Genomic DNA, 22,720 nt, shown 5'->3' on the forward strand with positions numbered 1-22,720 from the left:
TATAGTACCTTTCTTATCATCAAAACCAAAATAACAAAATCATTGAAACTGAAAATCTAAAGGTTGCCTTGTTTGTAACCTTTTTTTTTTTTTTTTTAATCTCCTTCAGCCTCATAGTGGAAGATACTTAATATGTTAATGGTAGATCTTGGAGTTAAAAAAGATATTTTTGTAATTTCATAAGAATATTCTGATAATTGTTTTTGAGATAGGGCTGAGTGTGTTATGTTTTATGGGCGGGGTAAGGAGAAAAGTATGGGTTTGTGAAGTTTAACCACCAGTTAATTATAATTAATCCTGTTTCTAAAAACTAATTCATGTCTGTATATAAGGATTTTTTTTTTTTTTAGGTCACAATACTTTGGAATACAAATGTAACACATTTGAAATACATTGATTTGAGGTGATTGGTTATAAGTAATCTAATTTAAATTTTGTTTCTTAATTGATCATAGAAAGTAATTTAGGTCTGAGGGTAGGAAATTGCTTAGATGGATCATCACTAAGAAAAATTATTATGAAATGTATTATTTATTTTCTTTTGATGTCTTTATAAAAATCCTTTCTGTACTAAACTTTGATGGACCTTGATGGACTCTTTCACATTGGTGTAAAGAAAATCTGAATCTTATCATTCTTCCTACAAATATTGTATTATTGCAGAGTTGAATATACATGGGTTAAGAACATAGTTGTGTTGGTGAATTTGTTTAGAATGGTTTATATGTCACTAAGGTTAGGTGTGACTTTTCCTATAACATTCTTACGTAATTTTTTATGAATCTTACTGAAGGAACACATTCCCTGACATATAAAATCTCTCATTTTCTCATAGATGTACTTGAAGGATATAATGGAACAATATTTGCATATGGACAAACATCCTCTGGGAAGACACACACAATGGAGGTAATACTTTATAATCTGTACTTGAATATGGTTTGCAGTACAGACAAGTCATTCATTATTTGTGAGATTATTTTACTATGCTTAAATCTTTATTCTTTGTTGCTTTTCCTCATATAAATAATATACAGGGAACATCATTGTTGGAATCAAATTAGTTCCTGAGTTTGAATAATAAGGCATAACCTATGCTTGAAGTATCATGTACCTTTATCTTATCAATTAGCATACGTGATAACATTTTAGAGTATAACAGGGATTTTCTGTCACCCCCTTATTACATGGGAAAATTTGGATTCTTATGTGTTGTTTATTCTATTTAGAGACATTAATTTTTTCTCCATCCCTTGACCCCTCCCTCCAAAATACCTGCAACATTTCTCAGATAAGAAAGTTGTCACAATTATCAGTGCTGCTATTAATAATAGATGTAGTGTGTTCTAGCTTTGCTTCTATAAAACAGCCTGTGATTCTCTACCACTGGTTCAGGTCGTCTGCTTTTATCATTTATCTGAGGATAGTAAGCAAAGTAGTTGACTGCTTATTTTGGTATAATTTCTAATACTCATTCTCATAAAGTAATAGAGAATAAAGACATTCCTAACATTTGCATGAATTTGATTTGAAGTAGAAGGAACAATGCAGACTTATATGGAAAGAAACTAAAACCTTTCAAATATATGCATTTTACAAGCATTGGTCATCTAGATGTTGTGATAAAGATCGAGGATCAGTTGATAAACTATGAGATTGATGTATGATATTATGTATATTATTGAATAGGATTAGGGGTATTTGTAGAGCTATACATTAAAAAATAGCTATTACAAATTTTTATCCTATTGAATATAAATTATAGATTGAAAGTTTTTATTTTTAATTTATATTAATTTAAGAAGTCTAATTTTGTTTTCCATATAGGGTAAACTTCATGATCCAGAAGGTATGGGTATTATTCCAAGAATAGTACAAGATATTTTTAATTATATTTACTCCATGGATGAGAATTTGGAATTTCATATTAAGGTAAATCCTTGTGGGAAAATTGTGTTTAGGCCTATACCAGAATAATTTTTTTCCAAAAGAATAGTAAAATTATTTTTTCAGCCATATATAGTTGAAAGGTAGTAACCTTGATTCTTATTCATATGCCACTAGATTACTTTAAATACGTTAATTAAGTCTATAATTTTTTTATCATTTATCTGAGGATAGTAAGCAAAGTAGTTAGCCACCTTCTTTTTTTTCTCTAGCCACCTTCTATATAAAGTAAAAAATCTTGTTTTCTGTTCTGTCTAGTCTGATTTATTTTAGATGAAGATATATAATAGAAATTGCTTTTAATTTTAAGTATTTAAGCAACTTAATTAATCTATGTCTTTCTATTAGAATGTGAAGTGTCACTAATTAATCTATAACTCTGTCCCCCTAGTGTAGACTATAACTGCTAGTCAGACCTCATTAAATATTTAATGGGTAAGTGAATAAGCTAATTTCTAATTTTAATGGCTTGATCTTTTTTCTTTGCCCTTTAGGTTTCATATTTTGAAATATATTTGGATAAGATAAGGGACCTACTAGATGGTAAGTTAAAATTTTGCTTTTTGTTCATTTTTAAGTGGTTATCTGTTATTAGTAGGATGAGACCATTTCTTAATAAGTTATATATGAAATTGACTTAAATGATAGGAAATGGGCATTTAAAGTTTTGCTTTTGAGGTTCTAGGGAATATCTTTTGACATACAGAATAATTGATTTAAAGAATATACTAGTGAGTACTTTTTAAACAATACTTAGAATTGGGAGTTACAGAACCCGAGTTCTGATGAGCTGTCAGTTAGATACATTGTCCATATATAAACTATTGAATCACTTAAGCTTAATGTTCTTATTTATAAAATGTGAGTAATAGAGGTTTGAATGGACCTAAAATTGTATATTGCTGCATTGGTTTCTATTGAATTTCCAATTGTATATGAAATATTGCTTTAGGAGCAGTATTTTCATAGTTTTAAAAGTTTACTTTTTTAGGCTGTTCAAGGAAGCCTGTTATTTATAGGAATTATTTCATAGCTAGTGTTAGAGTTTAGAGTAATATTGATGATATTATTTATTTTTAATTTTCAGTTTCAAAGACCAACCTTTCAGTTCATGAAGACAAAAACAGAGTTCCCTACGTAAAGGTACTTATTAAAATAATAGAGAATGTTTAGAATAGCCTCATAACAATTTTTTTGAAGAATATTGACCTACTTTTAAAAATTATTTCACAGGGGTGCACAGAGCGTTTTGTATGTAGTCCAGATGAAGTTATGGATACCATAGATGAAGGAAAATCCAACAGACATGTAGCAGTTACAAGTAAGTAGAAAATTTGTTAATACTACTTAGGAAATAAGTCAAATTTTATATCCTTAAGGATATGAGAATGAGTGGATTTATTTCTAGTTGATTAATTGCAAGGCTTTTCTTATATAAACTAATGCTTTAGGAAAATTAATTAGTGAAGGAAAGCCGTGTTTATTATTGTTTATTTTCTTTTCAGATATGAATGAACATAGTTCTAGGAGTCACAGTATATTTCTTATTAATGTAAAACAAGAAAACACTCAAACAGAGCAAAAGCTGAGTGGAAAACTTTATCTCGTTGATTTAGCCGGTAGTGAAAAGGTAAAGTCTTAATTTATATACTCTCATAGATACTTAAGCATTTTTCTAAATTTTAAATTGGGATTTATGTAGTATTTCATTGTTATAATTTGAAAATCTATAATATTGTATTTGGTAATCTGAAAATTTAATTGCCAATGCTTTATGATTATGTAAGTTGAATTATCTGTTTCCAATTCGTCTGGCCGTATTTGGTTCAACCAGTAAGTACTACCTTGATTTAAAATCTATATTTTGATTGCTTAAAGAACCAATAAAAAACAAATTATTTGATGAGCAAAAAGAAATCTAGCAGAATAGAGAAAGGGGTGGGTGATGACAGGAGGGAAAGGGGGTTCCTGAACTGAAATTGATTTTCATGCATGTATGAGTTTATCGGGTGAACCTAACTATGTATACTATGTATAGACATAAAGCTCTTAAAAAAAAAAAAAAGTTGTTCAGCATATGTCATTATGCATTTTATTAGATATCTCTTAATTTTGCTATTTATTTTCTCTGTATTGACCATTAAAACTAGTCCCTTAGTCCTTTCTGGTTTCATCCTACAGTTGTTCCTCAGTGTCTGTGGGGATTTTTTTCAGAAACCCCTCAAGTCTCTATACCCAAATCCTCAGCTGCTCAAGTCCCTTATATTAAATGGCTTAGTGTTTGCATATAACCTATACTTAACACAATGTAAATGCTGTATAAATAGTTTTTTTTTAAAGAGAGAATGTGTGTGTGTGAGAGTGAGAGAGAGAGAGAGAGAGAATTTTTTTTTAATATTTATTTTTTAGTTATCGGTGGATACAACATCTTTGTTTGTATGTGGTGCTGAGGATCGAACCCAGACCTCACGCATGCCAGGCGAGCAAGCTGCCGCTTGAGCCACATCCCCAGCCCAAGTTATTTTATTTTGTTTAGAGAATAATGACAAGGGGGAAAAACTTCTATATGTGTTCAGTGCAAATGAATTTTTTTTTCCCGAGTTTTTTCCATGGCTGAATGTATGGATACAAAGGGTCCATTCTGCTTATTTATTTTCTTTCCTTTTGAATGTTTGTCATTATTATAATTCTGTTTAATCTAGTTCTAGTTTATGTTAAATTTTGAATGTTTGGATGTTTTAGTACGGACCACTGTCACCATTATTATTATATTGTTCTGGTAATATCATTTCTTCGGATTAGAATAATGTATTTATTCCCTTCTACTCAAGTCTTGTATACATATTTCAAAGACTACCTCTCATTGTGCAAGAAACCATTTATTTAGTAACATTGCTAACTTACTGTTCTAACTTATCTTTAACATGGTATTTAGACATTTTACATTTTTTTAAAAGAAGCAAGTTTTCTTATATGTTTAAACTGCTTTTTAAATTATAGCATCAATATTAGGCTTAGTAAAGTTTAGATTTCTTTTTCAGTGTAGCAAAGGGACTAGCAAATTATTTAAATAGAAATTTGCATGTCAGTTGGTTATCTTCAGAAACACAAACCAAAAATAAAATTTGATGTCTCTTTAATCATATTTTTATGCAACTAGTTGTTTGATAAAGTCTTTAAAAGTAGAACTCAAAAAATAGGAGTACCTTAAATGTTTGACAAATAGCATCATGAATCTTTCATTTTTTTCTCTTTTCTTCTGGTTACTGATGACTTATATGAGTTTTTTTTTTTAATTCAAAGAAAATCATCTTCAACTTTTTTTTTTTTTCATTATTTGGGATCTTACGTATAGGTTAGTAAAACTGGAGCTGAAGGTGCTGTGCTGGATGAAGCTAAGAACATTAACAAATCACTTTCTGCACTTGGAAATGTCATTTCTGCTTTGGCTGAGGGTAGTGTGAGTATACATATTTTTAATTATCTTGTTATTTTATGGGGAATTATTTAACTATAGATGTATTCTTATGAGTAAGAGAAAAATAATATGTGTAATGTAATCATCTTTTAATAATTTATATTATTAGTGTACATTTCCTAGTTCCCATCTTAATATCAAGCAGTTAAACTAACTGATTAATTATTTAGAGTAGTATATAACGTACTTATTATATAGAAACCCTTCAATCTTCTGTGTTTTCTTTGTTTTTGACTATAGACATATGTTCCATATCGAGACAGTAAAATGACAAGAATTCTTCAAGATTCATTAGGTGGCAACTGTAGAACCACTATTGTTATTTGCTGCTCTCCATCATCATATAATGAGTCTGAGACAAAATCTACACTTCTATTTGGTCAAAGGTTTGTTGTTAAGAAATCTAAGGCCTAGGGCTGGGGTTGTGGTTCAGTGGTAGAGCATTTGCCTTGAATGTGCAAAGCACTGGATTCTATTCTCAGCACTGCATAAATATAAAAAAGTAAAGATCCATCAACTAAAAAAATAATAATAAATAAATATAGGCCTTTTGTTTATTATATTTATTCCTGTCAAATATCTAATATTTAAATTAGTGCATATTATTGATGTGTTAGACTCTACTTTTTAATTTAACTAGACAATACTAGTTGGGTCTACATTTTATTTATGCTGTTTAAATTTGAGTTGAATTTCATGACATTTAAAGTCAAACATTAACTTTAGCCAAATTTATGTGAGCAACTTTATATTCACCATTAATGCAAATGAGAATATGAAGCATATAATAAAGCCCAACAAATATAATCCTTCATTAAGCTTCTTTACATGCCTGACAGATTCAAATAATGTATAAGAATGTTAGTCTAGGAAAATCAATGGCAGTGACCTTATCTTTGACCTTTTAGTGATAATTTACTTTTTTAATTTAACTATGCAAATCACTTGAGAATATATATGTACTTTTTTTTTTTTTAACTTAATGGGTGGTTGATTTTTATTTTTTTAAACTTTTCATAGATTTTTGGGTCTGGCTCAAATTTAGCTGTTTTGTGAATAGAATGAGCACTCTATCTAATAGCTTTTAGTATTTAGACTGAGAGAACTCCATGTTAACAGGACAGTCTGGAGCATTACTTAACCATGTAAACATATTACATAAAGGTATGAAAAATAATTTCAGTCACATCCTTTTCCCCTCCAATTAACATTTTTTAGGGCCAAAACAATTAAGAATACAGTTTGTGTCAATGTAGAGTTAACTGCAGAACAATGGAAAAAGAAGTATGAAAAAGAAAAAGAAAAAAATAAGACCCTGAGGAACACCATTCAGTGGCTTGAAAATGAACTCAACCGATGGCGTAATGGTAATAACTTCAGAATTTGTCTGCTTACATTTTTTTTTTGAATAGAGATTTAGGTCTATTTTATAAACTTGAGATTTTGACATAAAATATAAATAAAAATTACAAAGCATATTCATTTTAAGTTTTGAAACACTTGGGAGTCTTCAAATAAAAAGGAAAAAAATCTTTTACATTAAATTTTGGTTTTACCTGACATAGTAATTATATAGGCATGGGTGCTAATTAGAAAGTCACAACATAGCAGGGTGCCTAGATAAGGGTGGAGGCAATACAATGACAAGATTTGGTGACTGAATTTCAAAGAATAGAGGAGGATCAAAGATAATTCCAGATATTAGAATCTCAGAGACTGGACAGAAAAGAAAGTTGCTAATAGCTGTTAAAACTGAGTAAGAGAGGGACAGAGCAAGATGGTGACATAGGATGCTAGCAGTCATCCTCTGCAGAACCATGAATCTTGAATAACTGTCCAACAAGAAAATACCATGAGAGTTAAGAAACCAGGTGAAATCACAATACCTGTTTATAGCATAAAACTAGGAAAAGATTTAATGAAGAAGATAGAAAGCACAATTTTATCTTACCTGTGTCATCTCTTTCTCAGTCCCACATATCATAGTGTTTAGGAAAAAGAGAAGGAAATGAACACAGAATTTTTCAGTGGACCCCAGGACACTAAAACCCAGCAGTAGGCAGGCTCCCATTGCCCTATCCAAGGAGTAACTTACAGACTGAGCCTTCAGATCATCTCAGTGTCAGGTGGAAAAGCCCAGACTCTGGACAGTCCTCAGCAACATGGCTGCTATTGCAACTCCAGTCTTACAGCCTATCCTAACACTAAACCACCCTAATGGCTCCAGACTATACAATTACTTCATAACAGCTTACCTGGAATTTCTGGGTGGGCTGACGGTAGAAGGGCTTTCCCAGATGAGCCTAATCTACAATGACTGGAATAAATAGCTATTTCAAATGTGCCTCAAAGCACAGCCATAAGTGTCAAGAACATTCAGGGAAAGGTGGCATCTCCAAAGGGATAAAATAAGTGCTGGTGACTAACCCTAAAGAAATGCAGATATGCTGGGTATAGTGGTGCATGTTTGTAATCCTGGCAATTTGAGAATCTGAAGCAGGAGGGTTGCAAATTTGAGTCCAGCCTGGGCAACTTAGTGAGAAGGCTGAAGTTCAGTGATAGAATGCCCCTGGGTTCAGTCCCCAGTACCAAAAGAGGGAAGGTATGAGGAGGAGAAAAGAAAAGGAGGGAAGTAAGAAGGGAGGAAAGGGAGATATTAGCTACTGGACAAAGAGTTGGAATTAACTGTCGTAAGCTGTGGAAATTTCAGGAAAATACAGAGAGAGAGAGTCCAATGAAAACAGTAAGTGACCAGAGTGAAAAATTTTAGCAGATATTGAAATAATTTTTAAAAATCAGCCAGAAATCCTAGAGCTAAAAAATACAACAAATAATGGGGGGGAAAAAAAGCAATGAGGAACACCAACAGCAGAATTGATCAAAGCAAAAGAATATGTAAACTTAAAGACATGTTATTTGAAAATATACAGTCAAGAAGGAAAGTAAAAATGAATAAAATTGAAATTAGTTTTAGATAGGTAGATTTTGATTAACCATTTTATTGTCTCATTTTAGGGGAAACAGTGCCTGTTGATGAACAGTTTGACAAAGAGAAAGCTAACTTGGAAGCTTTTGCAGTGGATAAGGATATAAATATTACCAATGATAAACCAGCAGCCACAATTGGAGTTACTGGAACTTTTACTGATGGTGAAAGAAGAAAGTGTGAAGAAGAAATTGCTAAATTGTATAAACAACTTGATGACAAGGTAGGCATTGTTCATTTTAGATCTTTTTTTGTTGCAGAATATTATTAACAGGTATTTTTATTCTATTTTTTTTCAAATTTCAGTATTAAGGGTCTTTATGATATTTATACACATTCATTGATTTCTTTTAACCTTAAAAAATTGGTTAACCAGGTATGATAGTGCATGCCTGTAATCCCAGTGACTCAGAATACTGGAGCAGGAGGATTGCCTCAGCAGTTGCATGAGACACCATCTCAAAATAAAAATAAAGAGCTAGGAGGTACAGCTCAGAGGTAGAGAGCCCTCTGAGCTCAGTCCCCAATCATCCCTTCCCCCCACATACACACAGTTTTTTTAATATATTTTAAACAGATGGTATGTGTAAAGTGGGCTACATGACCATTTTCAATAAAAACTTTTTAAAAACTTTTATTTTTTTGTTTAGACATTAAAGTACTTAGTGAATGACTTTTATACCAATGATTGAAAGAAATTCTTTTTCTTTCAAAATTTTCTTAAGATGTAAGCTATGTTGAATTTATAGAGATGGTTTTGAAATATTTTGAGGGAAATTCATTTTTAAATTTATATTGGGAAACAGAACCAAGTTGTGAGCTACTTTTTTAACTGGGTACTTTTAAAATTCTAGGATGAAGAAATTAACCAACAGAGCCAACTTGTAGAAAAACTGAAGACACAAATGTTAGATCAGGAAGAGGTGAGTTAAATACCTTTTATGATGCTTCCAGAAAAGCTTTATAGTTGGTCTTTATCCTTTTAATATAAAAGGTGAAGGAATTACAGAGATGTGATACATAAAAGATCATATTTTGAAGTTTGAATTTCCTCTAACCTGGAGGGGAGAAGAGATCTTTTAAAAATATTCATTCTTTAGCAAACATCTATTGGATTGTTTAATTATCCTCCACTTTGTGTTCGAAATACATTGCTGATTATCTTTTTATTCTCCCTCAATAAAAAGTACATGAGGAAACAAATGTATAAACACAATTTTTTATATTCACTCATTCATTTAAACACAAGGTACAGGTCTAAAGTGTTAATTTTGAATATGACTCTTTTTGTGGGGAATTGAAAATGTCATGTGTTGTGGTCAGTTCATTTTTATGCTTATTTCTACTATAGCATTGTTTCTCAAAGTGGTATTTGACATGGATAATTTTTTTGTCTTATGCATTATATAGGACATTTAGCACCCCTCATCCCTATTTCTAAATGCTATTTACTCCCATTATTGACACTCTCACAAAGCTGGGGATGTAGCTCAGTAGTATAGTACTTTCCTGGGAAGTACAAAGTCCTAGGTTCAATCCCCAGCATTGTAAACAACTCTGAACCACTCATACACATTTCCTGATGTCCCTACTGAAAAGCTTCTTACCTGCATGGTTGTAGTATTTTCCTGACTAGTCTCTTCTTGTTCTTCCAGTTAAATTTTTATATGTTGATGCCATAGTTCTGAGGCATGGCACAGATGCTACTCCTTGTTTCACCCAAAATGAGTCTAAACTTTTTTTTTTAAAAGAGAAAGAGAGAACTTTTTAATATTTATTTTTTAGTTTTCGGTGGGCACAACATCTTTTATTTTTATGTGGTGCTGAGGATTGAACCCAGCGCCCCGCGCATCCCGTGCATGCCAGGCAAGCGCATTACCGCTTGAGCCACATCCCCAGCCCTAAACTTTTAAGTAATTCTTCTGAGTATATGACTTCTTGTGTCTGTGTATACTGTTCTTGAGTCTAGAATTCCTTTGTCTGCTATCAATTCTGATTTGCACAAGACTTAAATCTCCCTATCCTTAGCCGACTTTTTTATGAATTCCTTCGAGAAATATCCCCCTTTCTTATACTATCAAGCACATTATTTGTCCCTTTCCTCTTTTGTGGCTCTTACATTCCATCTTGTATTGCACTTATTTATGTGATGGTCTTCTCTTTTACTGGATTCTTCAGAGCCAATGTCTTTATTTTAATATCTGCTTTCCAGTTTGCCACAGTGTCTAAAAAAGTGCCTAGACATAATAGGCATTCAGTAAATCTGTTAAATTGATGAATGTTGATATGCCTAGCACCCACATTTAATTTCCCTTGTGCTTAGCAATGATGAATCAAATAGATTTTTTTAAACCTATATAATTTCAGTACAAATAGATATTTTATTTTTTGTATAGCTTTTGGCATCTACCAGAAGGGATCAAGACAATATGCAAGCAGAGCTGAATCGCCTTCAAGCAGAAAATGATGCCTCTAAGGAAGAAGTAAAAGAAGTTTTACAGGCCTTAGAGGAACTTGCTGTCAATTATGATCAGAAGTCTCAGGAAGTTGAAGACAAAACTAAGGAATATGAACTACTAAGCGATGAATTGAATCAGAAATCGGTAGGATTTATTTATTATTTTCTTTCTTAAAACATTAGTACAATATTCATTTTAAAATTACTTAAGTATCTTATTTCTATATTAGACTATGATTGAAACCATCAATTTTCAAGGCCCTCAACTTTAATTCCATCTGTTTGTGAAGCCTTAGAGGTATAGGTAGGGAAGGAGGATTATTCTTGAGATTCATAAAGGTCTGTTAATATGTAACTTAAATTCTATTTTTGAAGATGTTGGCTGTTCTTAAATGATATTCCAAATGCTAAAGGGGGAAAGAAACCTATTTTTTTAGTTAAGCTATTAAATGATTTTTCAAACAGCAAATACAGACATGCACATAAAATAAAATGCTGTTTAAGTGAATTCTTTGTAGTAGTCATGAGAATATATAGATGCACATAACTTAACCTTTTGTTCACTATTATATACTCACCACCTATGCCTTCCCTATTAGAATCTTTCATATGATTCTCCAATAGATGGAGATGTTTACTTGTTGCAATAGGACAGAATTGCCAGCCTCTAATACTGATGCCAGGAATAGTAAGTAGCTTTAATTGTTTTAGTTTCACCATTAATGAGCTGTCTTCTTATGTTTTGTTTTTGTTAATGCTAGCTTTTTGTTAAGAAATCAGCACCTAGAGTTGTAGTCAGGATCAATATCCACCACTTATTTCCCTGTTTATGAACTCTACAAAATAGCACTTTTAAAAGGTTTCTTGTTCCTGATGAATTCATTTTCTCTTCTTAATCTCCAAAGTAATTGTTGACTTGAAGTTATATTTTGTACCACAGAGATTGAAGACATCATTATAAATTTTTTCCTGAGTTGATTTAATATTAAGAAACTTAATTGTTATCTGGTAGAAAAACAGAAGTTTCTTAGAAGTCTGTAAGTTGGTCCTTGTCTACTGGTTTTAGTCTTCCAAACAGTGGTAATTATGTCTCAATTGTGGAGCTAAAGTCAACATTACATTGATAATTAGTTAGAAATCACTAGTGTTTAGCATCATTTTATATGTTTAACCGATATTAATAATAAATTGATAGTTAGAGAAAATGTCAAGCAATTTAAACATATATGATAGAAGCATACTATGTTATGACACTTTCAAGAAAACTGGTATCATATTGTAGATGAAAGTGGGTGAACATACACTGTACTGATGCTCAGAAACTCCAGGAAATAACCAACCATTAGAAGAAATAAACAACTGAGATGAGGGCATCATTACTAAAATATATTGACTAAAAATCATTAGGTCGCATTAGAAATGCATCATCTGATCTGTGATATAAGAGCTTTAAAGTGAGCCAAAATGGGTTATAATTTTCAATATTTGGTGATTTTTGTACCTGGTAAAATAGCTATTAATTTAAACTTACAGTCATTAAAGTCAAGTAATACTATTACTTCATCACTAACACCTATTGAATTGCATCATGTATCAAAAGTAGTAATATGGGGGATAAGGATATAGTGCAGTGGTAGAGTACTTGCCTACCATGCAAAAAACCCTGGGTTTAAGTATATTCTTTTAAGTCATAAGTATATAGAGAGTGGATGAGGAGAGCACATTAACCATATAGAAAACTGTTAGTTTGATTATAAAGTTAGTTTGTTATTTGTAAATAATGATGTTATTTCCAAAGATTAATTTTGATGTGTCTCATTTCTAGGCAGAAAACATTCAGTCTTAAAAATCTAGTGAATTTAAGAGTAGGTACTTTATCTCAGTGAAATATAATACAGCTGCTTTATGACATAGTTTATAAGTTAAAGTACATATTAAGCTTGAGATGGGAGCTGGCCCAGTATTCAGTAGATAGTTCAGGAACATGATACATGGTTTAGTGCCGCAGTCTGGCTGGACACAAAATCACGAGCCACTCACAGCCTTGTAGATTCAAACAGCAACTCTTTATTCCTGAACTCTCACCAGCACTCTACTTGCATGTTCTGGGGAAAAATCCACTACCTCCACCTGGCTCTGCATTCCAAAAACCCTCTCAATCCTGCGAGAACTCAACAGGAACTCCAGGAGCGGGGGCCTGGAGGCAGCAGGATATGCCCTATTCCCAGCAAGATACACCTTAAACCTGGAACCGCCCTAAACCCGGATCCACCCTGGTCCTTGAGCAGGGTCACCTTTCTCAAACATTCATGCAATGTCACTGCAAATGACCTGGGTCCAAGGCAAGCCCATTTCCACAATGGAGAGTCCTCCCTCTAAGCAACATGGGGTAGGCTGACAAGGAAATTGCCATGTGTCATTCCTACTTGGCTATGTCTCTCAGCAGTTTAGTAAGAGCTAGGTGAAAAACTTGAAATACCTGTGAATATTTGAATTTTATATTCATTTAATAGTTTAACTATACTTTTTATTTTTGGTCCGGTTAGGCAACTTTAGCAAGTATAGATGCTGAGCTTCAGAAACTTAAGGAAATGACCAACCACCAGAAGAAACGAGCAGCTGAGATGATGGCATCTTTACTGAAAGACCTTGCAGAAATAGGAATTGCTGTGGGAAATAATGATGTAAAGGTAAATATAATAACAAGTATAATCTATATGTAACTCAGACTTTCGTTTACCACTTAATTTTTACATACTTTCCATACCCGTACTTATTCTTAAGACAGCCATGTGTGGTGGATGGTATATAGGGAAAAAAAAGAGAATGAGGTTATCCAAATAAAATCTTCAGTAAGTAGCACTTATCAAACCTCACATTTGGCTTTTTTTCCTACTGTGAAAGGATTTCACACTTGGAAATTAATCTTAATAAATTGCCATATGTGAAAGTCTTTGGAACAGATTAGCTCAGGAAAGAAACTATGGTGCTCTAAGTAAAAAATGAGTATTTCATTCTTTTAAAAAATTTTAGTATGAAATATTTTAAATATACAATAGTACAGAGAATAATAATGAACTTTAGAGTTATCTTTTTCTTAATTTGAATATTCTAATTATACATAGTAGTTGGATTCATTTTGACAAAATCATACATGGAGAGAATTTGATTTCAATCCCTATCAATTTCAATCCCTATTTTTAAAAACTGTTAACTCTAGAAGGGAGAACTTCTAGAGTTAACAGTTTTTAAAAATCTGCCATGCTTTATGCCCTTTTTTTGCCCCTTCAAATAATCTTTTGTTGTTGATGTTTTGTTTTCAGTACTAGGGATTGAAACCAATGATGCTTTACCTCTAGCCCTTTTATTTTTTTAAATAGTCTTGCTAATTTGCCCAGGCTGGCATTGAACTTGGCTTCTCCTGCCTCAGTCTCTCAAATTACTGGATTATTCATGTGAGCTACTGCATCTGGCTCCTATCTTTTTTAAGTTCTAAAATATGCCATTAATATGAAAATTTTGTATGTTGTAGTAGTTATTCCTTGGACCTTACTTTTTTGATTAAAACAATTATATGCCTGTAATTCTAGAGGCTTGGGAGGTTGAGGCAGGAGGATCATGTGTTCATAGCCAGCCTCAGAAATTTAGCGAGGTGCTAAGCAACTCAGTGAGGCCCTGTTTCTAAATAAAATAAATCAAAAGGGGGAGCTGGGGATGTGGTTCTGGTTAAGTACCCCTGAGTTCAGTCCCCCTGTTTTAGTTAGCTTTTTCACTACTGTGACTGAAATGCCAGACCAGAATAACTGTAGAGTAGGAAAGGTTTATTTAGGGGCTCTCAGTTTCAGATGTCTCAATCCATAGACAACAGGCTCCATAGCTGAGGGTGAGGCAGGACATCATGGCAGAAGAGGGTAGCCTAGGAGAACACCTCACATGGTGATCAGGAAACAGAGACTCCACTTTCCAGATACAAAATATATACCTTACAGCCACACCCCCAGTAAACCACTTCCTCCAGTTCCCACTCAGTTAATACCATCAGGGATTAAACCACTGATTAGGTTAAGGCTATGACCCAGTCATTTTTCCTACAAACCTTGCATTGTCTCACATGTGAGCTTTAGGGGGACACCACATCCAAACTGTAAGACCCCAGTATTCGCCCCCCACACATGCAAAAAAAAGAATAATTATAATAACATGGAAAATGAGCTTGTACTTGGGTTTATAGTGAGCGCCTACAAAAAGTCAAGTTTAACAAGAGTTAGAAATGAAGATAAAGGTTTTTTTATATGGAACACACATTCTTTCCATTTGTTTATTGTTTAAAGTTGATTTTTGTTGATGAAGGCAAGGATTCTTGTGACCTTTCGAATATATGGTCATTTCTTCATTGACTTACCTTTGAAACAAAGGAAAGGTATTATTAAATTATGGGTGACTTACTTTACACTCTCTTTACCATCAGTCTGAACATTCTGCCTTAACTTGTTTATGGTGAAGTTATATGAGATACAGAGATATGTAGGAACCTCTGGGAATGGAAAAGATTGACTTCTTTTCATTAAACACTAGAATGGGGTTGTTCAAAATTTGCTTTATATATTAAAGTACTTCTTTTAAGAAAAAAAAGCCTTTCCATTTTGTGTTCAAGTAATCATAATCTAAGTGAAAAAATGATAAAGTTAGAGAAATAAATAGAAGTAGCTTATGTTTAGTGGCAGAGCCAGAGATAGAGTATGGGTTCCCTGATTACTTGACTGCTTTATTCACTATGCCATTATAGTGTTTTGAATGTCAGTCAGTCTTGCAAATAGGTACATTTTCCTGTTAGCCTCTACATTTTTTTCCATATAACAATTCAATCTTTGTTTTACATTTGTATGAATAAAAATTGTATATGATAGCTCCATCATTACATCATTACAGTATCGAATAGAATACTTTCACTACCCCCATGCTTTTTTTAACCTATTCACCTCTACCCCCGAGACTTATGTTTTTACAAGATCTGTGTTTCTCATTTCCAAAATGTTATATAGTTGAAATCACACTGTAAGCTTTTCAAACTACCTTTCATTTGTGATTCTTTCATGTCTTTCATTGTGCAATAGTTTATTTCTTTTATTACTGAGTAATATTACAATTTATGAATAACTTATCTATTCACCTACTCAGTGGCTTCTACTTTTTGAATTATGCATAAAGCTGCCATAAATATTCATATGCAAGGTTTCTATGGATAAGGTTCTCAATTCAATTGGGTAAAAATATCCAGCAGTGTGATTTTGAGTGTGACTGCTGGATTATGTGTTTGGAAACTCCCATACTGTCTTCTAAAATAGCTATAGCATTTTACCTTCCTCCCAGCAACTAATTGAGTTCTTGTTTCAGATCCTCACCATCATTTAATATTATTTGGGTTTTTTTTTTTTTTTTGGATATTAGCTATTTTCTTAATGTATAAGGTTAGGTCATTGTTATTTTAATTTGTAGTTGGGTTATTTGGGTTTTTGTTGAGTTTTCAGAATTCTTTGTACATTTTGATTATGAGTCTTTTATCAAATAGTGTTTTACAATACTTCTCTAGTCTGTGTCTTATCTTATTTCTCTTAACAATGTCATTTATAGAGCAGAAATTTTTAATTTTAGTGAATTCCAAATTAACCTTTTTTTTCTTTCATTGATTGCATTTTTTTGTATTATATTTAAATATTTACCCCCAAACCCAAGGTCACCTATATTTTCTCCTTTTTATTGTCTAAAAATTTTTTAGTTTTGTATTTACATTCGGGTCTGTGATCCATTCAGAATTAAGTTTTTTAACTTAAAGATATAATATCTGCATTAGGTTTCATTATTTTGTGTGTGGATGTGTGGTTATGGCACCATTTGTTTAAAAGACTATCTTTTGTTAGAGATCTTATTTACTATATTTGTGTGGGTCTATTCCTGTGTTCTCTCTGCTATTCCATTGACACAATTATCTTTTCTTTTGTCAATACTTTTGTCTTTTCCTCTTCATGGTTTTGCTTTCCAAAGTTTCAGTTACTTGCAGTAAACCATAGTGTGAAAATATTTAAGTAAAAATTTTCATAACTAAACCATAAGTTTTTAGTAACTTTTTACATTATATAGTTATAATTGTTATTTTACTGTTGTTGTCAGTCTCTTACTATGCCTACTATATAAATTAAACTTTATCATAGGTATATATTTATAGGAAAAAACTTGGCACATACAAAGTTAAGTAATATCTGGTTTCAGGCATGTGTGGAACATCTTAAAATATATTTCCCTAGGAAAGAGACTACTGTACTATCTTGATTATTGAAGCTTTACAGTAAATCTTTAGTGTCAGTCTTTGTTCTTCTTTAGCATTCTGTTCATTATTCAGGATCTTTGACTCTACTTACAGATTTCAAAGTTAGTTTGTCAATATTCACAAAATAGCTTTCTGTGATTTTGATGGGAATATATTCTTTCATCAGTGTTTGGTGTTTCTATATGTAGATCTTCTACATATTATGTTAGACTTATATTGTTTTTTCTATTCCTTTGGTGCTAATGAAAATGACATTGTATTTTTTAATTTCAAATTCTAGTTATTCATTGTTGATATATGGAAAACGGTTTACTTATACATCAACCTTGTATCCTGCAACCTTGCTATAATGGCTTATTAGTTCCAGGAGTTTTTCTTGACATTCATATCATCAACAACCACAAAACCCAAAAAACAAAACAAAACAAAAATTTTCTTCTTTTCCAAATTCCACTAATAATTTTGTAATAAAATCTGTAAAAGTTACAGAAGTAACCATGGTTCCTCCTATTAAGCTTAAAAGTCTTCTTTTCCCTCCCTAAGCACCCTTATTAAGTTGCATATTAATGATTTTACAGAAGAGGTCCTGTGAAGAAGAAATACAGAAGTTGAAAAAGGTATAATGCATCAGTATATTCATGTTTATATTCTTTTTTTATGTTTTGTAGGCATAGATTAATATTATTTCAGGGTTCAAAGTAGGAAAGGAAAAAGTAAGCTCTTGCCCTTTATTAAAAGAGTAATTATAAAAAATTGCAGACTTTCAAGTCTAATAGGAAAACACAAACTTGAATATTTTGGGCTTTAAGTTTTTATTTCATTTTTATCTCACAGCAACCTGAGGGAACTGGCATGATAGATGAAGAGTTCACTGTTGCAAGACTGTACATTAGCAAAATGAAGTCAGAAGTAAAAACAATGGTGAAACGCTGCAAACAATTAGAAAGCACACAAACTGAGAGCAACAAAAAAATGGAAGAAAATGAAAAGGAGTTAGCAGCATGCCAGCTTCGTATCTCTCAGGTATGTGTGTTACAGAACAAAATTTCTTTATTTTTTAAACAAACAGATATAAATTGTGCTTCTGTAACTAATTAAATTGCCAGTAACTAAATCAAAACCTTAATTTAATCAAGTTGTTTACCTAATCTCACTATAGTATAATAACTTGAATGACTTAACTAGTTTATATTTGCCAATATGTATATACAATAAGTATATTTAAAGATATGACTGTTATGACCATTAAAGACTAGAAGAATTTCAGAATGGGCAGGATTGCAGGGCACCAGTTTTACATTTTGGCTGCTGAGTAACGGGTCATTCACCAAGATAGGAATTATTCACAAAGGGAAGTGGATGACATTAAATGGAGGTAGTGAGAAAAATATTATATTGTAATCTTTCATTGCTTTAGTTTACAACTGGCATAGCTATACATGTAACCATTGAATTGAATAAATTCTTTAATGTTTTAAATCTGGTACCTGAACATTCTGGAGTGAAATACCTTCAGATCTATTATACATTTACATATATTAGTAAAACTTATTTCCTTGAAAATATTTATAACAAAATGTGTGCATGAGATATTTTTTCCACTTCATATCAGTATATTTTTTTCTCGAAAGCATGAAGCCAAAATTAAGTCATTGACTGAATACCTTCAAAATGTGGAGCAAAAGAAAAGACAGCTGGAAGAATCTGTTGATTGTCTCAGTGAAGAATTAGTCCAGCTCCGAGCACAAGGTATTATCTTTCAATTATCTATGAGTTATATCTATATTAATCCTTTTTTACTTTAATGTAAATGTTGTATACTTATAAAGAAAATGATAGGAATATAGATAACTTGGAATGATAAGCAAATCATAATACTTTAACATGACTTTAAAATATTTTTTTAAATTGTGTTAGAATATATAAATGGCCAATCTAGGAATGTCCCACAAAGTTATGTAGAGAAAGAGAGTACGTACGTGCGCATGTATGTTTAAATCTTAATATAGGGATCTGAGAGGCTATTTCATTTCCCTTCCATATTATCAGCACAACGGATATAACTAAGGGTACTAGTCAACATATCATTGATTGGAGGACTGCTAAGAAAAATATAACACAACCCATTTGTTTCCTTGGCTTGGTGAGAAACTAGAAGGTTTATTTCATTCTTTTCTTCCTTACCCAAACAGAAAAAGTCCATGAGATGGAAAAAGAGCACTTAAATAAGGTTCAGACTGCAAATGAAGTTAAGGCAAGTCTGATGTTACATTTGATTCTAATGGCTTTAGTCTATCATTATTAATAGTTTTTATTAGTCTCTTTTTAATATCTTTATTTTTTTTCTGAAAATGTTAGCAAGCTGTTGAACAACAAATCCAGAGTCACAGAGAAACTCATCAAAAACAAATCAGTAGTTTGAGAGATGAAGTTGAGGCAAAGGAAAAACTTATAACTGATCTTCAAGAGTAAGTATTATACTGTTTCTTTCTTAGAATAAATTAATTCATAAACAGTGGTTGTTTAAGCAGGATGAAATAATAAATTCCAACTGACAATCTTAGAAACCTATAGATTTTTTTACTTGAGAAATAAGGAATTTTCATACTTATGAGTAAAACATCTAAGTTCCTGGTCAAATTCTTGGAAATTTAGGTCATTTTATCAAAATATTCAGTAAAAAGACAAAAAGAAATCTATGTTAAACTCATTATAACAAATAGATAATTTCTGAGTCATTTGAGAAAAGTCTTTACCTGGGAATGGTGGGATTTAAAATGCTAATGTTTTAGTAGAAATTGTCATTTCAGTTTATATAGAGTACATTTTGCCTACTTCCATAATCAGATTCATACCCATAAACTGTATACATTAGAGGTTTGCAACCATTTAAGTAGGAACCGTAGGAGAGTAAAAAACAAAGTGATGACAAATTTGGGACATGTGGGTGCTGTATTAATGGGTAATGGAAGCAGGAATAGGAATTTCTTGAATAAAATCATTAAATCAAAATATGAAAAATATCATATGGCTCTAACTAGGCATGTCCCCTTCCTTTCTGCCCTGATGGGATAACAGAGGAGGCCTGTAATTATATAATTTTAGCCTTCAAAAATTGTGACAATGACATCCAGAAAATTGAAATTGAGCTTATATTTCTTTTCTTTTGTTAGCCAAAACCAGAAAATGATGTTAGAGCAAGAACGTCTAAGAGTAGAACATGAGAAGCTGAAAGCTACAGATCAGGAAAAGAGCAGAAAATTACATGAACTTACGTGAGTAATTGTTTTCATTTAAAATTTTAAAATAAAACTGTATATGTTATGTAATTAATATCAGTCTTCTGAGTTGATTTATGTCTAAAAGCTTGCAATATACACTTGTACTTCAGTGAAAGCAATGTTATATTTCAGTGTAGTCAAGATTTCGAGTCCTGTTATCAACCTAGTTACGATTTCTTTGTTGTCATATTACTTCAGGAGCCATTATAAAAATAAACCTAAAACATGACAGTAGTATAGAGAATTTTGACACCTGCCACAAAAACTGACATTTTGTCAAATTTGACTTTATTAAAGGAAAATTATTATTTTAACCTTATCTTTTCAAACAGGTTTTCACTGTTGACTCTTTCTCATTTACTGAGTTAATGCTCAGTTTTCCAGAATCTGAGCAGATAAAAAACTTGTGGCTATAATTTTTCACATTTCTTGAATTTCTAAGACAATTTACAGTGAATTACTGTTGAGATTGTTACACCATCAACCAGTTCAGAGAAGATTTTATAAATATTCTGCTGAATTACAGCCATAATTTTGCTAAGAATAATTTCAATTTAAAATGTTAATTTTGGACAGTTTATAATCTCTATTATATATTAATTAACCAGTTAATCAGTATCATTTTGGTCAAGTAGCAGTATACTACATATGTGGCATATTTCAAAGTGAAAATTATTGATTTAAAAGAATATATAAAATTCTGGGCATGGTGACACACACCTGTAATCCCAGCAACTCGGGAGGCTGAGATAGGAGGATTGCAAATTTGAAGCCCACCTCAGCAATTCAGTGAGTCCTCAAGCAACATAGGGAGACCCTATGTCAAAATAAAAAATAAGAAGGGTTAGTGATGGAGCACAATGGTAAAGCCCCTGGGTCCAGTCCCCAGTAATTGCTCCTCCCAGGTAAAAGGTTATAAAGCATATAAAAATTTCTTTGGAAAATACAATATGGATTAACTTAAAGTATATTTCATTTATTTGGATTTAATGATCAATTCTTTCACAAAATATTTTGATTCAGCTCTTGCATTAAATAAAACTAGAATTTATAGAATCAAACTTGAAAAAATACATTCTTCTACTTGTAGTGTTATGCAAGATAGGCGAGAACAAGCAAGACAAGACCTGAAGGGTTTGGAAGAGACTGTGGTAAGAAAAATGTAAAAATGAGTAGAATTGGGGAGGGGTGTGTGTGTGTGTGTGTTTTCCCTGAATTTAAAGACTGAATTCCAAAAATATTGCTATTCTTAATTCAAGGCAAAAGAACTTCAGACTTTACATAATCTGCGCAAGCTCTTTGTTCAGGACCTGGCTACCAGAGTTAAAAAGGTAATAATAATGCTGAGGTGGTTATTCATCAGTGAAACGATTTTACATTGTCATATAAATGTTTATGTAGATAGGCTTAGATTTTGGGGGGGATTTTAAATTTTTTTCACAGTATTTATCAAACTTCTTTTCTCAGAGTGCTGAGATCGATTCTGATGACACCGGAGGCAGTGCTGCTCAAAAGCAAAAAATCTCCTTTCTTGAAAATAATCTTGAACAACTCACTAAAGTACACAAACAGGTAATAGTTTATTTTATGGTAACAGATTTTAAGATTGAAGTACAAAGTATTTTAATCTTTCAGTGTCGTAAGAATTCTTTATACCCTGAGCTATTCCATCATTGTAGTAAGTGATTATAAAAAAGAAACCACTAAAGACTGCCATATTAAAAACCCTAATATCAGCCAAGGCCAGTAAAAACATGTATTCTTATTTCCCCTGCAGGATTTTAGATCTGTCGGTTTTATTTATTTCTTTATAGTAATTTTTGGTAGGTGAGTATTTGTAGTTAAAATAGACTCATCATCCCCATTTTGGTCTTTTTACATTTACTCTCCTGCTATCTAAAATAATGAGGCAGTCTTTTTTTTTTTTTTAAATAATTCTGTGTTTTTTCCTGATTTTTAAAATTATGGCTTGATAAATGATTTTAAATTACTATTAAAAAGTAATTTATACCCCAATGATTCAAATGTATGAATTGCCAAGATCATTGTAATGTCATGTGTAACTAATAAAAAATAATAATAATAAAAAGTTGAACACACTCTATTTTTTTTTAACTTTATTGCTATCTAGCACCAGAGTAAGATAGACTTATCTTCAATACTTAATTAAGGGACACACTAAGTTTATACTTACTTGTGCTTTAATATCCTAAAAGGATATTAATTTCACCTTATGAACACTGAA

The 22,720-nt window shown here is 31.8% G+C and overlaps 1 protein-coding gene across 1 annotated transcript in view; it reads left to right on the top strand.

Moving 5' to 3' along the window:
• The window catches only part of Kif5b (kinesin family member 5B), a 43,843-nt gene that overhangs the window by 13,981 nt on the left and 7,142 nt on the right, over positions 1 to 22,720 (top strand). Inside the window, exons 3-23 of the mRNA XM_005330815.4 lie at positions 836 to 909; positions 1,828 to 1,932; positions 2,442 to 2,490; positions 3,035 to 3,090; positions 3,181 to 3,268; positions 3,453 to 3,577; positions 5,303 to 5,407; positions 5,666 to 5,811; positions 6,644 to 6,792; positions 8,441 to 8,634; positions 9,266 to 9,334; positions 10,808 to 11,014; positions 13,416 to 13,559; positions 18,029 to 18,217; positions 18,826 to 18,943; positions 19,387 to 19,448; positions 19,553 to 19,662; positions 20,368 to 20,469; positions 21,566 to 21,626; positions 21,735 to 21,806; positions 21,943 to 22,047. Of these exons, the coding sequence (XP_005330872.1) occupies positions 836 to 909; positions 1,828 to 1,932; positions 2,442 to 2,490; positions 3,035 to 3,090; positions 3,181 to 3,268; positions 3,453 to 3,577; positions 5,303 to 5,407; positions 5,666 to 5,811; positions 6,644 to 6,792; positions 8,441 to 8,634; positions 9,266 to 9,334; positions 10,808 to 11,014; positions 13,416 to 13,559; positions 18,029 to 18,217; positions 18,826 to 18,943; positions 19,387 to 19,448; positions 19,553 to 19,662; positions 20,368 to 20,469; positions 21,566 to 21,626; positions 21,735 to 21,806; positions 21,943 to 22,047 (2,330 nt within the window). The remainder of the gene's footprint in view (positions 1 to 835; positions 910 to 1,827; positions 1,933 to 2,441; positions 2,491 to 3,034; positions 3,091 to 3,180; positions 3,269 to 3,452; positions 3,578 to 5,302; positions 5,408 to 5,665; positions 5,812 to 6,643; positions 6,793 to 8,440; positions 8,635 to 9,265; positions 9,335 to 10,807; positions 11,015 to 13,415; positions 13,560 to 18,028; positions 18,218 to 18,825; positions 18,944 to 19,386; positions 19,449 to 19,552; positions 19,663 to 20,367; positions 20,470 to 21,565; positions 21,627 to 21,734; positions 21,807 to 21,942; positions 22,048 to 22,720) is intronic.

This window comes from Ictidomys tridecemlineatus, chromosome 10 (assembly GCF_052094955.1).
Source record: "Ictidomys tridecemlineatus isolate mIctTri1 chromosome 10, mIctTri1.hap1, whole genome shotgun sequence".
Classification (NCBI taxonomy): Eukaryota; Metazoa; Chordata; class Mammalia; order Rodentia; family Sciuridae; genus Ictidomys; species Ictidomys tridecemlineatus.